General features: G+C 41.8%; 1 protein-coding gene across 1 annotated transcript in view; it reads right to left on the minus strand.

Moving 5' to 3' along the window:
* The window catches only part of ATRNL1 (attractin like 1), a 1,189,422-nt gene that overhangs the window by 863,906 nt on the left and 310,825 nt on the right, over positions 1-14,691 (minus strand). The window contains exon 16 of the mRNA XM_073684631.1: positions 8,345-8,558. Within this exon, the coding sequence (XP_073540732.1) occupies positions 8,345-8,558 (214 nt within the window). The remainder of the gene's footprint in view (positions 1-8,344; positions 8,559-14,691) is intronic.

Below are 14,691 nucleotides of genomic sequence, written 5' to 3' on the forward strand. Positions count from 1 at the left end.
TATTCTGCTGGTGCAGTCACTGTGTACATACATTACATTACTGATCCTGAGTTACCTCCTGTATTTAACTCTAGAACTGCACTCACTATTCTGCTGGTGCAGTCACTGTGTACATACATTACATTACTGATCCTGAGTGACCTCCTGTATTATACTCTAGAGCTGCACTCACTATTCTGCTGGTGCAGTCACTGTGTACATACATTACATTACTGATCCTGAGTTACATCTTGTATTATACTCCAGAGCTGCACTCACTATTCTGCTGGTGCAGTCACTGTGTACATACATTACATTACTGATCCTGAGTTACATCCTGTATTATACTCCAGAGCTGCGCTCACTATTCTGCTGGTGCAGTCACTGTGTACATACATTACATTACTGATCCTGAGTTACATCTTGTATTATACTCTAGAGCTGCACTCACTATTCTGCTGGTGCAGTCACTGTGTACATACATTACATTACTGATCCTGAGTTACATCCTGTATTATACTCCAGAGCTGCACTCACTATTCTGCTGGTGTAGTCACTGTGTACATACATTACATTACTGATCCTGAGTTACATCCTGTATTGTACTCCAGAGCTGCACTCACTATTCTGATGGTGCAGTCACTGTGCACATACATTACATTACTGATCCTGAGTTACATCCTGTATTATACTCCCGAGCTGCGCTCACTATTCTGCTGGTGTAGTCACTGTGTACATACATTACATTACTGATCCTGAGTTACATCCTGTACTATACTCCAGAGCTGCACTCACTATTCTGCTGGTGTAGTCACTGTGTACATACATTACATTACTGATCCTGAGTTACCTCCTGTATTATACTCCAGAGCTGCACTCACTATTCTGCTGGTGTAGTCTCTGTGTACATACATTACATTACTGATCCTGAGTTACATCCTGTACTATACTCCAGAGCTGCACTCACTATTCTGCTGGTGCAGTCACTGTGTACATGCATTACATTACTGATCCTGAGTTACCTCCTGTATTATACTCTAGAGCTGTACTCACTATTCTGCTGGTGCAGTCACTGTGTACATACATTACATTACTGATCCTGAGTTACATCTTGTATTATACTCCAGAGCTGCACTCACTATTCTGCTGGTGCAGTCACTGTGTACATACATTACATTACTGATCCTGAGTTACATCCTGTATTATACTCCAGAGCTGCAACACTATTCTGCTGGTGCAGTCACTGAGTACATACATTACATTACTGATTCTGAGTTACATCCTGTATTATACTCCAGAGCTGCACTCACTATTCTGCTGGTGCAGTCACTGTACATACATTACATTACTGATCCTGAGTTACCTCCTGTACTATACTCTAGAGCTGCACTCACTATTCTGCTGGTGCAGTCACTGTGTACATACATTACATTACTGATCCTGAGTTACCTCCTGTATTATACTCTAGAGCTGCACTCACTATTCTGCTGGTGCAGTCACTGTGTACATACATTACATTACTGATCCTGAGTTACATCTTGTATTATACTCCAGAGCTGCACTCACTATTCTGCTGGTGCAGTCACTGTGTGCATACATTACATTACTGATCCTGAGTTACATCCTGTATTATACTCCAGAGCTGCACTCACTATTCTGCTGGTGCAGTCACTGTGTACATACATTACATTACTGATCCTGAGTTACCTCCTGTATTATACTCCAGAGCTGCACTCACTATTCTGCTGGTGCAGTCACTGTGTACATACATTACATTACTGATCCTGAGTTACATCCTGTATTATACTCCAGAGCTGCACTCACTATTCTGCTGGTGCAGTCTCTGTGTACATACATTACATTACTGATGCTGAGTTACATCCTGTATTATACTCCAGAGCTGCACTCACTATTCTGCTGGTGCAGTCACTGTGTACATACATTACATCACTGATCCTGAGTTACCTCCTGTATTATACTCCAGAGCTGCACTCACTATTCTGCTGGTGTAGTCACTGTGTACATACAATACATTACTGATCCTGAGTTACATCCTGTATTGTACTCCAGAGCTGCACTCACTATTCTGCTGGTGCAGTCACTGTGTACATACATTACATTACTGATCCTGAGTTACATCCTGTATTATACTCCAGAGCTGCACTCACTATTCTGCTGGTGCAGTCACTGTGTACATACATTACATTACTGATCCTGAGTTACATCCTGTATTATACTCCAGAGCTGCACTCACTATTCTGCTGGTGCAGTCACTGTGTACATACATTACATTACTGATCCTGAGTTACCTCCTGTATTATACTCCAGAGCTGCACTCACTATTCTGCTGGTGCAGTCACTGTGTACATACATTACATTACTGATCCTGAGTTACCTCCTGTATTATACTCCAGAGCTGCACTCACTATTCTGCTGGTGCAGTCACTGTGTACATACATTACATTACTGATCCTGAGTTACATCCTGTATTATACTCCAGAGCTGCACTCACTATTCTGCTGGTGCAGTCACTGTGTACATACATTACATTACTGATCCTGAGTTACATCCTGTATTATACTCCAGAGCTGCACTCACTATTCTGCTCGTGCAGTCACTGTGTACATACATTACATTACTGATCCTGAGTTACATCCTGTATTATACTCCAGAGCTGCGCTCACTATTCTGCTGGTGCAGTCACTGTATAGATACATTACATTACTGATCCTGAGTTACATCCTGTATTATACTCCAGAGCTGCACTCACTATTCTGCTGGAGCAGTCACTGTGTACATACATTACATTACTGATCCTGAGTTACATCCTGTATTATACTCAAGAGCTGCACTCACTATTCTGCTGGTGCAGTCACTGTGTACATACATTACATTACTGATCCTGAGTTACATCCTGTATTATACTCCAGAGCTGCACTCACTATTCTGCTGGTGCAGTCACTGAGTACATACATTACATTACTGATCCTGAGCTACATCCTGTATTATACTCCAGAGCTGCGCTCACTATTCTGCTGGTGCAGTCACTGTGTACATACATTACATTACTGATCCTGAGTTACATCCTGTATTATACTCCAGAGCTGCACTCACTATTCTGCTGGTGCAGTCACTGTGTACATACATTACATTACTGATCCTGAGTTACATCCTGTATTATACTCCAGAGCTGCACTCACTATTCTGCTGGTGCAGTCACTGTGTACATACATTACATTACTGATCCTGAGTTACATCCTGTATTATACTCCAGAGCTGCACTCACTATTCTGCTGGTGTAGTCACTGTGTACATACAATACATTACTGATCCTGAGTTACATCCTGTATTATACTCCAGAGCTGCACTCACTATTCTGCTGGTACAGTCACTGTGTACATACATTACATTACTGATCCTGAGTTACATCCTGTATTATCCTCCAGAGCTGCACTCACTATTCTGATGGTACAGTCACTGTGTACATGCATTACATTACTGATCCTGAGTTACCTCCTGTATTATACTCCAGAGCTGCACTCACTATTCTGCTGGTGCAGTCACTGTGTATATACATTACATTACTGATCCTGAGTTACATCCTGTATTATACTCCAGAGCTGCGCTCACTATTCTGCTGGTGCAGTCACTGTGTACATACATTACATTACTGATCCTGAGTTACATCCTGTATTATACTCTAGAGCTGCACTCACTATTCTGCTGGTGCAGTCACTGTGTACATACATTACATTACTGATCCTGAGTTACATCTTGTATTATACTCCAGAGCTGCACTCACTATTCTGCTGGTGCCCTCACTGTGTACATACATTACATTACTGATCCTGAGTTACATCCTGTATTATACTCTAGAGCTGCACTCACTATTCTGCTGGTGCAGTCACTGTGTACATACATTACATTACTGATCCTGAGTTACATCCTGTATTATACTCTAGAGCTGCACTCACTATTCTGCTGGTGCAGTCACTGTGTACATACATTACATTACTGATCCTGAGTTACATCCTGTATTATACTCCCGAGCTGCGCTCACTATTCTGCTGGTGTAGTCACTGTGTACATACATTACATTACTGATCCTGAGTTACATCCTGTATTGTACTCCAGAGCTGCACTCACTATTCTGATGGTGCAGTCACTGTGCACATACATTACATTACTGATCCTGAGTTACATCCTGTATTATACTCCCGAGCTGCGCTCACTATTCTGCTGGTGTAGTCACTGTGTACATACATTACATTACTGATCCTGAGTTACATCCTGTACTATACTCCAGAGCTGCACTCACTATTCTGCTGGTGCAGTCACTGTGTACATACATTACATTACTGATCCTGAGTTACATCCTGTATTATACTCCAGAGCTGCACTCACTATTCTGCTGGTGTAGTCACTGTGTACATACATTACATTACTGATCCTGAGTTACATCCTGTACTATACTCCAGAGCTGCACTCACTATTCTGCTGGTGCAGTCACTGTGTACATACATTACATTACTGATCCTGAGTTACATCCTGTATTATACTCCCGAGCTGCGCTCACTATTCTGCTGGTGTAGTCACTGTGTACATACATTACATTACTGATCCTGAGTTACATCCTGTACTATACTCCAGAGCTGCACTCACTATTCTGCTGGTGCAGTCACTGTGTACATACATTACATTACTGATCCTGAGTTACCTCCTGTATTATACTCCAGAGCTTCACTCACTATTCTGCTGGTGCAGTCACTGTGTACATACATTACATTACTGATCCTGAGTTACATCTTGTATTATACTCCAGAGCTGCACTCACTATTCTGCTGGTGCAGTCACTGTGTACATACATTACATTACTGATCCTGAGTTACATCCTGTATTATACTCCAGAGCTGCACTCACTATTCTGCTGGTGCAGTCACTGTGTACATACATTACATTACTGATCCCGAGTTACCTCCTGTATTATACTCTAGAGCTGCACTCACTATTCTGCTGGTGCAGTCACTGTACATACATTACATTACTGATCCTGAGTTACCTCCTGTATTATACTCTAGAGCTGCACTCACTATTCTGCTGGTGCAGTCACTGTGTATATACATTACATTACTGATTCTGAGTTACATCCTGTATTATACTCCAGAGCTGCACTCACTATTCTGCTGGTGCAGTCACTGTACATACATTACATTACTGATCCTGAGTTACCTCCTGTATTATACTCTAGAGCTGCACTCACTATTCTGCTGGTGCAGTCACTGTGTACATACATTACATTACTGATCCTGAGTTACCTCCTGTATTATACTCTAGAGCTGCACTCACTATTCTGCTGGTGCAGTCACTGTGTACATACATTACATTACTGATCCTGAGTTACATCTTGTATTATACTCCAGAGCTGCACTCACTATTCTGCTGGTGCAGTCACTGTGTACATACATTACATTACTGATCCTGAGTTACATCCTGTATTATACTCCAGAGCTGCACTCACTATCCTGCTGGTGCAGTCACTGTGTACATACATTACATTACTGATCCTGAGTTACATCCTGTATTATACTCCAGAGCTGCGCTCACTATTCTGCTGGTGCAGTCACTGTGTACATACATTACATTACTGATCATGAGTTACATCCTGTATTATACTCCAGAGCTGCACTCACTATTCTGCTGGTGCAGTCACTGTGTACATACATTACATTACTGATCCTGAGTTACACCCTGTATTATACTCCAGAGCTGCACTCACTATTCTGCTGGTGCAGTCACTGTGTACATACATTACATCACTGATCCTGAGTTACCTCCTGTATTATACTCCAGAGCTGCACTCACTATTCTGCTGGTGTAGTCACTGTGTACATACAATACATTACTGATCCTGAGTTACATCCTGTATTGTACTCCAGAGCTGCACTCACTATTCTGCTGGTGCAGTCACTGTGTACATACATTACATTACTGATCCTGAGTTACCTCCTGTATTATACTCCAGAGCTGCACTCACTATTCTGCTGGTGCAGTCACTATGTACATACATTACATTACTGATCCTGAGTTACATCCTGTATTATACTCCAGAGCTGCACTCACTATTCTGCTGGTGCAGTCACTGTGTACATACATTACATTACTGATCCTGAGTTACATCCTGTATTATACTCCAGAGCTGCACTCACTATTCTGCTGGTGCAGTCACTGTGTACATACATTACATTACTGATCCTGAGTTACCTCCTGTATTATACTCCAGAGCTGCACTCACTATTCTGCTGGTGCAGTCACTGTGTACATACATTACATTACTGATCCTGAGTTACATCCTGTATTATACTCCAGAGCTGCACTCACTATTCTGCTGGTGCAGTCACTGTGTACATACATTACATTACTGATCCTGAGTTACACCCTGTATTATACTCCAGAGCTGCACTCACTATTCTGCTGGTGCAGTCACTGTGTACATACATTACATTACTGATCCTGAGTTACCTCCTGTATTATACTCCAGAGCTGCACTCACTATTCTGCTGGTGCAGTCACTGTGTACATACATTACATTACTGATCCTGAGTTACATCCTGTATTATACTCCAGAGCTGCACTCACTATTCTGCTGGTGCAGTCACTGTGTACATACATTACATTACTGATCCTGAGTTACATCCTGTATTATACTCCAGAGCTGCACTCACTATTCTGCTGGTGCAGTCACTGAGTACATACATTACATTACTGATTCTGAGTTACATCCTGTATTATACTCCAGAGCTGCACTCACTATTCTGCTGGTGCAGTCACTGTACATACATTACATTACTGATCCTGAGTTACCTCCTGTATTATACTCCAGAGCTGCACTCACTATTCTGCTGGTGCAGTCACTGTGTACATACATTACATTACTGATCCTGAGTTACCTCCTGTATTATACTCTAGAGCTGCACTCACTATTCTGCTGGTGCAGTCACTGTGTACATACATTACATTACTGATCCTGAGTTACATCCTGTATTATACTCCAGAGCTGCACTCACTATCCTGCTGGTGCAGTCACTGTATACATACATAACATTACTGATCCTGAGTTACATCCTGTATTATACTCCAGAGCTGCACTCACTATTCTGCTGGTGCAGTCACTGTGTACATACATTACATTACTGATCCTGAGTTACCTCCTGTATTATACTCCAGAGCTGCACTCACTATTCTGCTGGTGCAGTCACTGTACATACATTACATTACTGATCCTGAGTTACATCCTGTATTATACTCTAGAGCTGCACTCACTATTCTGCTGGTGCAGTCACTGTGTACATACATTACATTACTGATCCTGAGTTACATCTTGTATTATACTCCAGAGCTGTACTCACTATTCTGCTGGTGCAGTCACTGTGTACATACATTACATTACTGATCCTGAGTTACATCCTGTATTATACTCCAGAGCTGCACTCACTATTCTGCTGGTGCAGTCACTGTGTACATACATTACATTACTGATCCTGAGTTACATCCTGTATTATACTCCAGAGCTGCACTCACTATCCTGCTGGTGCAGTCACTGTATACATACATAACATTACTGATCCTGAGTTACATCCTGTATTATACTCCAGAGCTGCACTCACTATCCTGCTGGTGCAGTCACTGTGTACATACATTACATTACTGATCATGAGTTACATCCTGTATTATACTCCAGAGCTGCACTCACTATTCTGCTGGTGCAGTCACTGTGTACATACATTACATTACTGATCATGAGTTACATCCTGTATTATACTCCAGAGCTGCACTCACTATTCTGCTGGTGCAGTCACGGTGTACATACATTACATTACTGATACTGAGTTACATCCTGTATTATACTCCAGAGCTGCACTCACTATTCTGCTGGTGCAGTCACTGTGTACATACATTACATTACTGATACTGAGTTACATCCTGTATTATACTCCAGAGCTGCACTCACTATTCTGCTGGTGCAGTCACTGTGTACATACATTACATTACTGATCATGAGTTACATCCTGTATTATACTCCAGAGCTGCACTCACTATTCTGCTGGTACAGTCACTGTGTACATACATTACATTACTGATCCTGAGTTACATCCTGTATTATACTCCAGAGCTGCACTCACTATTCTGCTGGTGCAGTCACGGTGTACATACATTACATTACTGATCATGAGTTACATCCTGTATTATACTCCAGAGCTGCACTCACTATTCTGCTGGTGCAGTCACTGAGTACATACATTACATTCTCAGGTTGGCTCTATACATGCATATTAGTGACTCTCCACCACACACGGATCTCACCCACCTACTGGCTTCTCGCACACCAGGCCTTCTGTCATGGCAGTGCATGGATTTGCCTTCAGTCCTGCCACCTCTGCCCTCTCTAGGTAGGCACAAAATCCAGAGTCGCTGGGCTCTCCAGGAAGCCACTGCAAGGTGGTGTTAGTGAACGGGCACATGTCCTCCCAGCCCCAATATGAAACATTGATCTTCCGTAACCCAACCCATGGGGAGAGCTTCTGAAAATGAGAGGAGAAAGGTAATTAAAAAATAATCAAAAGACACTAACAACATCACCGCTCCCCAGATATCAGTTATATTATACAGCAGTGACATCACCGCTCTCCAGATATCAGTTATATTATACAGCAGTGACATCACCGCTCTCCAGATATCAGTTATATTATACAGCAGTGACATCACCGCCCTCCAGATATCAGTTATATTATACAGCAGAGACATCACCGCTCTCCAGATATCAGTTATATTATACAGCAGTGACATCACCGCTCTCCAGATATCAGTTATATTATACAGCAGTGACATCACCGCCCTCCAGATATCAGTTATATTATACAGCAGTGACATCACCGCCCTCCAGATATCAGTTATATTATACAGCAGTGACATCACCGCTCTCCAGATATCAGTTATATTATACAGCAGTGACATCACCGCTCTCCAGATATCAGTGATATTATACAGGAGGTGACATCACCGCTCTCCAGATATCAGTTATATTATACAGCAGTGACATCACCGCTCTCCAGATATCAGTTATATTATACAGCAGTGACATCGCCGCTCTCCAGATATCAGTTATATTATACAGCAGTGACATCACCGCTCTCCAGATATCAGTTATATTATACAGCAGTGACATCACCGCTCTCCAGATATCAGTTATATTATACAGGAGGTGACATCACCGCTCTCCAGATATCAGTTATATTATACAGCAGTGACATCACCGCTCTCCAGATATCAGTTATATTATACAGCAGTGACATCACCACTCTCCAGATATCAGTTATATTATACAGAGGTGACATCACCGCTCTCCAGATATCAGTTATATTATACAGCAGTGACATCACCGCTCTCCAGATATCAGTTATATTATACAGGAGGTGACATCACCGCTCTCCAGATATCAGTTATATTATACAGCAGTGACATCACCGCTCTCCAGATATCAGTTATATTATACAGCGGTGACATCACCGGTCTCCAGATATCAGTTATATTATACAGCAGTGACATCACCGCTCTCCAGATATCAGTTATATTATACAGCAGCGACATCACCGCTCTCCAGATATCAGTTATATTATACAGAGGTGACATCACCGCTCTCCAGATATCAGTTATATTATACAGCGGTGACATCACCGCTCTCCAGATATCAGTTATATTATACAGCGGTGACATCACCGCTCTCCAGATATCAGTTATATTATACAGCGGTGACATCACCGGTCTCCAGATATCAGTTATATTATACAGCAGTGACATCACCGCTCTCCAGATATCAGTTATATTATACAGCAGAGACATCACCGCTCTCCAGATATCAGTTATATTATACAGCGGTGACATCACAGCTCTCCAGATATCAGTTATATTATACAGCAGTGACATCACCGCTCTCCAGATATCAGTTATATTATACAGCATTGACATCACCGCTCTCCAGATATCAGTTATATTATACAGCAGTGACATCACCGCTCTCCAGATATCAGTTATATTATACAGCAGTGACATCACAGCTCTCCAGATATCAGTTATATTATACAGCAGTGACATCACCGCTCTCCAGATATCAGTTATATTATACAGCAGTGACATCACCGGTCTCCAGATATCAGTTATATTATACAGCAGTGACATCACCGCTCTCCAGATATCAGTTATATTATACAGCAGTGACATCACAGCTCTCCAGATATCAGTTATATTATACAGCAGTGACATCACCGCTCTCCAGATATCAGTTATATTATACAGCGGTGACATCACCGCTCTCCAGATATCAGTTATATTATACAGCAGTGACATCACCGGTCTCCAGATATCAGTTATATTATACAGCAGTGACATCACCGCTCTCCAGATATCAGTTATATTATACAGCAGTGACATCACCGCTCTCCAGATATCAGTTATATTATACAGGAGGTGACATCACCGCTCTCCAGATATCAGTTATATTATACAGGAGGTGACATCACCGCTCTCCAGATATCAGTTATATTATACAGCGGTGACATCACCGCTCTCCAGATATCAGTTATATTATACAGGAGGTGACATCACCGCTCTCCAGATATCAGTTATATTATACAGCAGTGACATCACCGCTCCCCAGATATCAGTTATATTATACAGCGGTGACATCACCGCTCTCCAGATATCAGTTATATTATACAGCAGTGACATCACCGCTCCCCAGATATCAGTTATATTATACAGCAGTGACATCACCGCTCTCCAGATATCAGTTATATTATACAGCGGTGACATCACCGCTCTCCAGATATCAGTTATATTATACAGCAGAGACATCACCGCTCTCCAGATATCAGTTATATTATACAGCAGTGACATCACTGCTCTCCAGATATCAGTTATATTATACAGCGGTGACATCACCGCTCTCCAGATATCAGTTATATTATACAACAGTGACATCACCGCTCTCCAGATATCAGTTATATTATACAGCAGTGACATCACCACTCTCCAGATATCAGTTATATTATACAGCAGTGACATCACCGCTCTCCAGATATCAGTTATATTATACAGCAGTGACATCACCGCTCTCCCGATATCAGTTATATTATACAGCAGTGACATCACCGCTCTCCAGATATCAGTTATATTATACAGCGGTGACATCACCGCTCTCCAGATATCAGTTATATTATACAGCAGTGACATCACCGCTCTCCAGATATCAGTTATATTATACAGCAGTGACATCACCGCTCTCCAGATATCAGTTATATTATACAGCAGTGACATCACCGCTCTCCAGATATCAGTTATATTATACAGCAGTGACATCACCGCTCTCCAGATATCAGTTATATTATACAGCAGTGACATCACCGCTCTCCAGATATCAGTTATATTATACAGCAGTGACATCACCGCTCTCCAGATATCAGTTATATTATACAGCAGTGACATCACCGCTCTCCAGATATCAGTTATATTATACAGCAGTGACATCACCGCTCTCCAGATATCAGTTATATTATACAGCAGTGACATCACCGCTCTCCAGATATCAGTTATATTACACAGCAGCGACATCACCGCTCTCCAGATATCAGTTATATTATACAGAGGTGACATCACCGCTCTCCAGATATCAGTTATATTATACAGCGGTGACATCACCGCTCTCCAGATATCAGTTATATTATACAGCGGTGACATCACCACTCTCCAGATATCAGTTATATTATACAGCAGTGACATCACCGCTCTCCAGATATCAGTTATATTATACAGCAGTGACATCACCGCTCTCCCGATATCAGTTATATTATACAGCAGTGACATCACCGCTCTCCCGATATCAGTTATATTATACAGCAGTGACATCACCGCTCTCCAGATATCAGTTATATTATACAGCGGTGACATCACCGCTCTCCAGATATCAGTTATATTATACAGCAGTGACATCACCGCTCTCCAGATATCAGTTATATTATACAGCAGTGACATCACCGCTCTCCCGATATCAGTTATATTATACAGCAGAGACATCACCGCTCCCCAGATATCAGTTATATTATACAGCAGTGACATCACCGCTCTCCAGATATCAGTTATATTATACAGCAGTGACATCACCGCTCCCCAGATATCAGTTATATTATACAGCAGAGACATCACCGCTCTCCAGATATCAGTTATATTATACAGCAGCGACATCACCGCTCCCCAGATATCAGTTATATTATACAGCAGTGACATCACCGCTCCCCAGATATCAGTTATATTATACAGCAGAGACATCACCGCTCTCCAGATATCAGTTATATTATACAGCAGTGACATCACCGCTCTCCAGATATCAGTTATATTATACAGCGGTGACATCACCGCTCTCCAGATATCAGTTATATTATACAGCAGAGACATCACCGCTCTCCAGATATCAGTTATATTATACAGCAGTGACATCACCGCTCTCCAGATATCAGTTATATTATACAGCAGTGACATCACCGCTCTCCAGATATCAGTTATATTATACAGCAGTGACATCACCACTCTCCAGATATCAGTTATATTATACAGGAGGTGACATCACCGCTCTCCAGATATCAGTTATATTATACAGCAGAGACATCACCGCTCTCCAGATATCAGTTATATTATACAGGAGGTGACATCACCGCTCTCCAGATATCAGTTATATTATACAGCAGTGACATCACCGCTCTCCAGATATCAGTTATATTATACAGCGGTGACATCACCACTCTCCAGATATCAGTTATATTATACAGCAGTGACATCACCGCTCTCCAGATATCAGTTATATTATACAGCAGTGACATCACCGCTCTCCAGATATCAGTTATATTATACAGCAGTGACATCACCGCTCTCCCGATATCAGTTATATTATACAGCAGTGACATCACCGCTCTCCCGATATCAGTTATATTATACAGCAGTGACATCACCGCTCTCCAGATATCAGTTATATTATACAGGAGGTGACATCACCGCTCTCCAGATATCAGTTATATTATACAGCAGTGACATCACCGCTCCCCAGATATCAGTTATATTATACAGGAGGTGACATCACCGCCCTCCAGATATCAGTTATATTATACAGCAGTGACATCACCGCTCTCCAGATATCAGTTATATTATACAGCGGTGACATCACCGCTCTCCAGATATCAGTTATATTATACAGCAGAGACATCACCGCTCTCCAGATATCAGTTATATTATACAGCAGTGACATCACTGCTCTCCAGATATCAGTTATATTATACAGCGGTGACATCACCGCTCTCCAGATATCAGTTATATTATACAACAGTGACATCACCGCTCTCCAGATATCAGTTATATTATACAGCAGTGACATCACCACTCTCCAGATATCAGTTATATTATACAGCAGTGACATCACCGCTCTCCAGATATCAGTTATATTATACAGCAGTGACATCACCGCTCTCCCGATATCAGTTATATTATACAGCAGTGACATCACCGCTCTCCAGATATCAGTTATATTATACAGCGGTGACATCACCGCTCTCCAGATATCAGTTATATTATACAGCAGTGACATCACCGCTCTCCAGATATCAGTTATATTATACAGCAGTGACATCACTGCTCTCCAGATATCAGTTATATTATACAGCAGTGACATCACCGCTCTCCAGATATCAGTTATATTATACAGCAGTGACATCACCGCTCTCCAGATATCAGTTATATTACACAGCAGCGACATCACCGCTCTCCAGATATCAGTTATATTATACAGAGGTGACATCACCGCTCTCCAGATATCAGTTATATTATACAGCGGTGACATCACCGCTCTCCAGATATCAGTTATATTATACAGCGGTGACATCACCACTCTCCAGATATCAGTTATATTATACAGCAGTGACATCACCGCTCTCCAGATATCAGTTATATTATACAGCAGTGACATCACCGCTCTCCCGATATCAGTTATATTATACAGCAGTGACATCACCGCTCTCCCGATATCAGTTATATTATACAGCAGTGACATCACCGCTCTCCAGATATCAGTTATATTATACAGCGGTGACATCACCGCTCTCCAGATATCAGTTATATTATACAGCAGTGACATCACCGCTCTCCAGATATCAGTTATATTATACAGCAGTGACATCACCGCTCTCCCGATATCAGTTATATTATACAGCAGAGATATCACCGCTCTCCAGATATCAGTTATGTTATACAGCAGTGACATCACCGCTCTCTAGATATCAGTTATATTATACAGCAGTGACATCACCGCTCCCCAGATATCAGTTATATTATACAGCAGAGACATCACCGCTCTCCAGATATCAGTTATATTATACAGCAGTGACATCACCGCTCTCCAGATATCAGTTATATTATACAGCGGTGACATCACCGCTCTCCAGATATCAGTTATATTATACAGCAGTGACATCACCGCTCTCCAGATATCAGTTATATTATACAGGAGGTGACATCACCGCTCTCCAGATATCAGTTATATTATACAGGAGGTGACATCACCGCTCTCCAGATATCAGTTATATTATACAGCAGTGACATCACCGCTCTCCAGATATC

Source organism: Phyllobates terribilis, unplaced genomic scaffold, assembly GCF_046119375.1.
Source record: "Phyllobates terribilis strain yellow unplaced genomic scaffold, ASM4611937v1 Scaffold_5__5_contigs__length_657084704, whole genome shotgun sequence".
In the NCBI taxonomy this organism is placed as follows: domain Eukaryota; kingdom Metazoa; phylum Chordata; class Amphibia; order Anura; family Dendrobatidae; genus Phyllobates; species Phyllobates terribilis.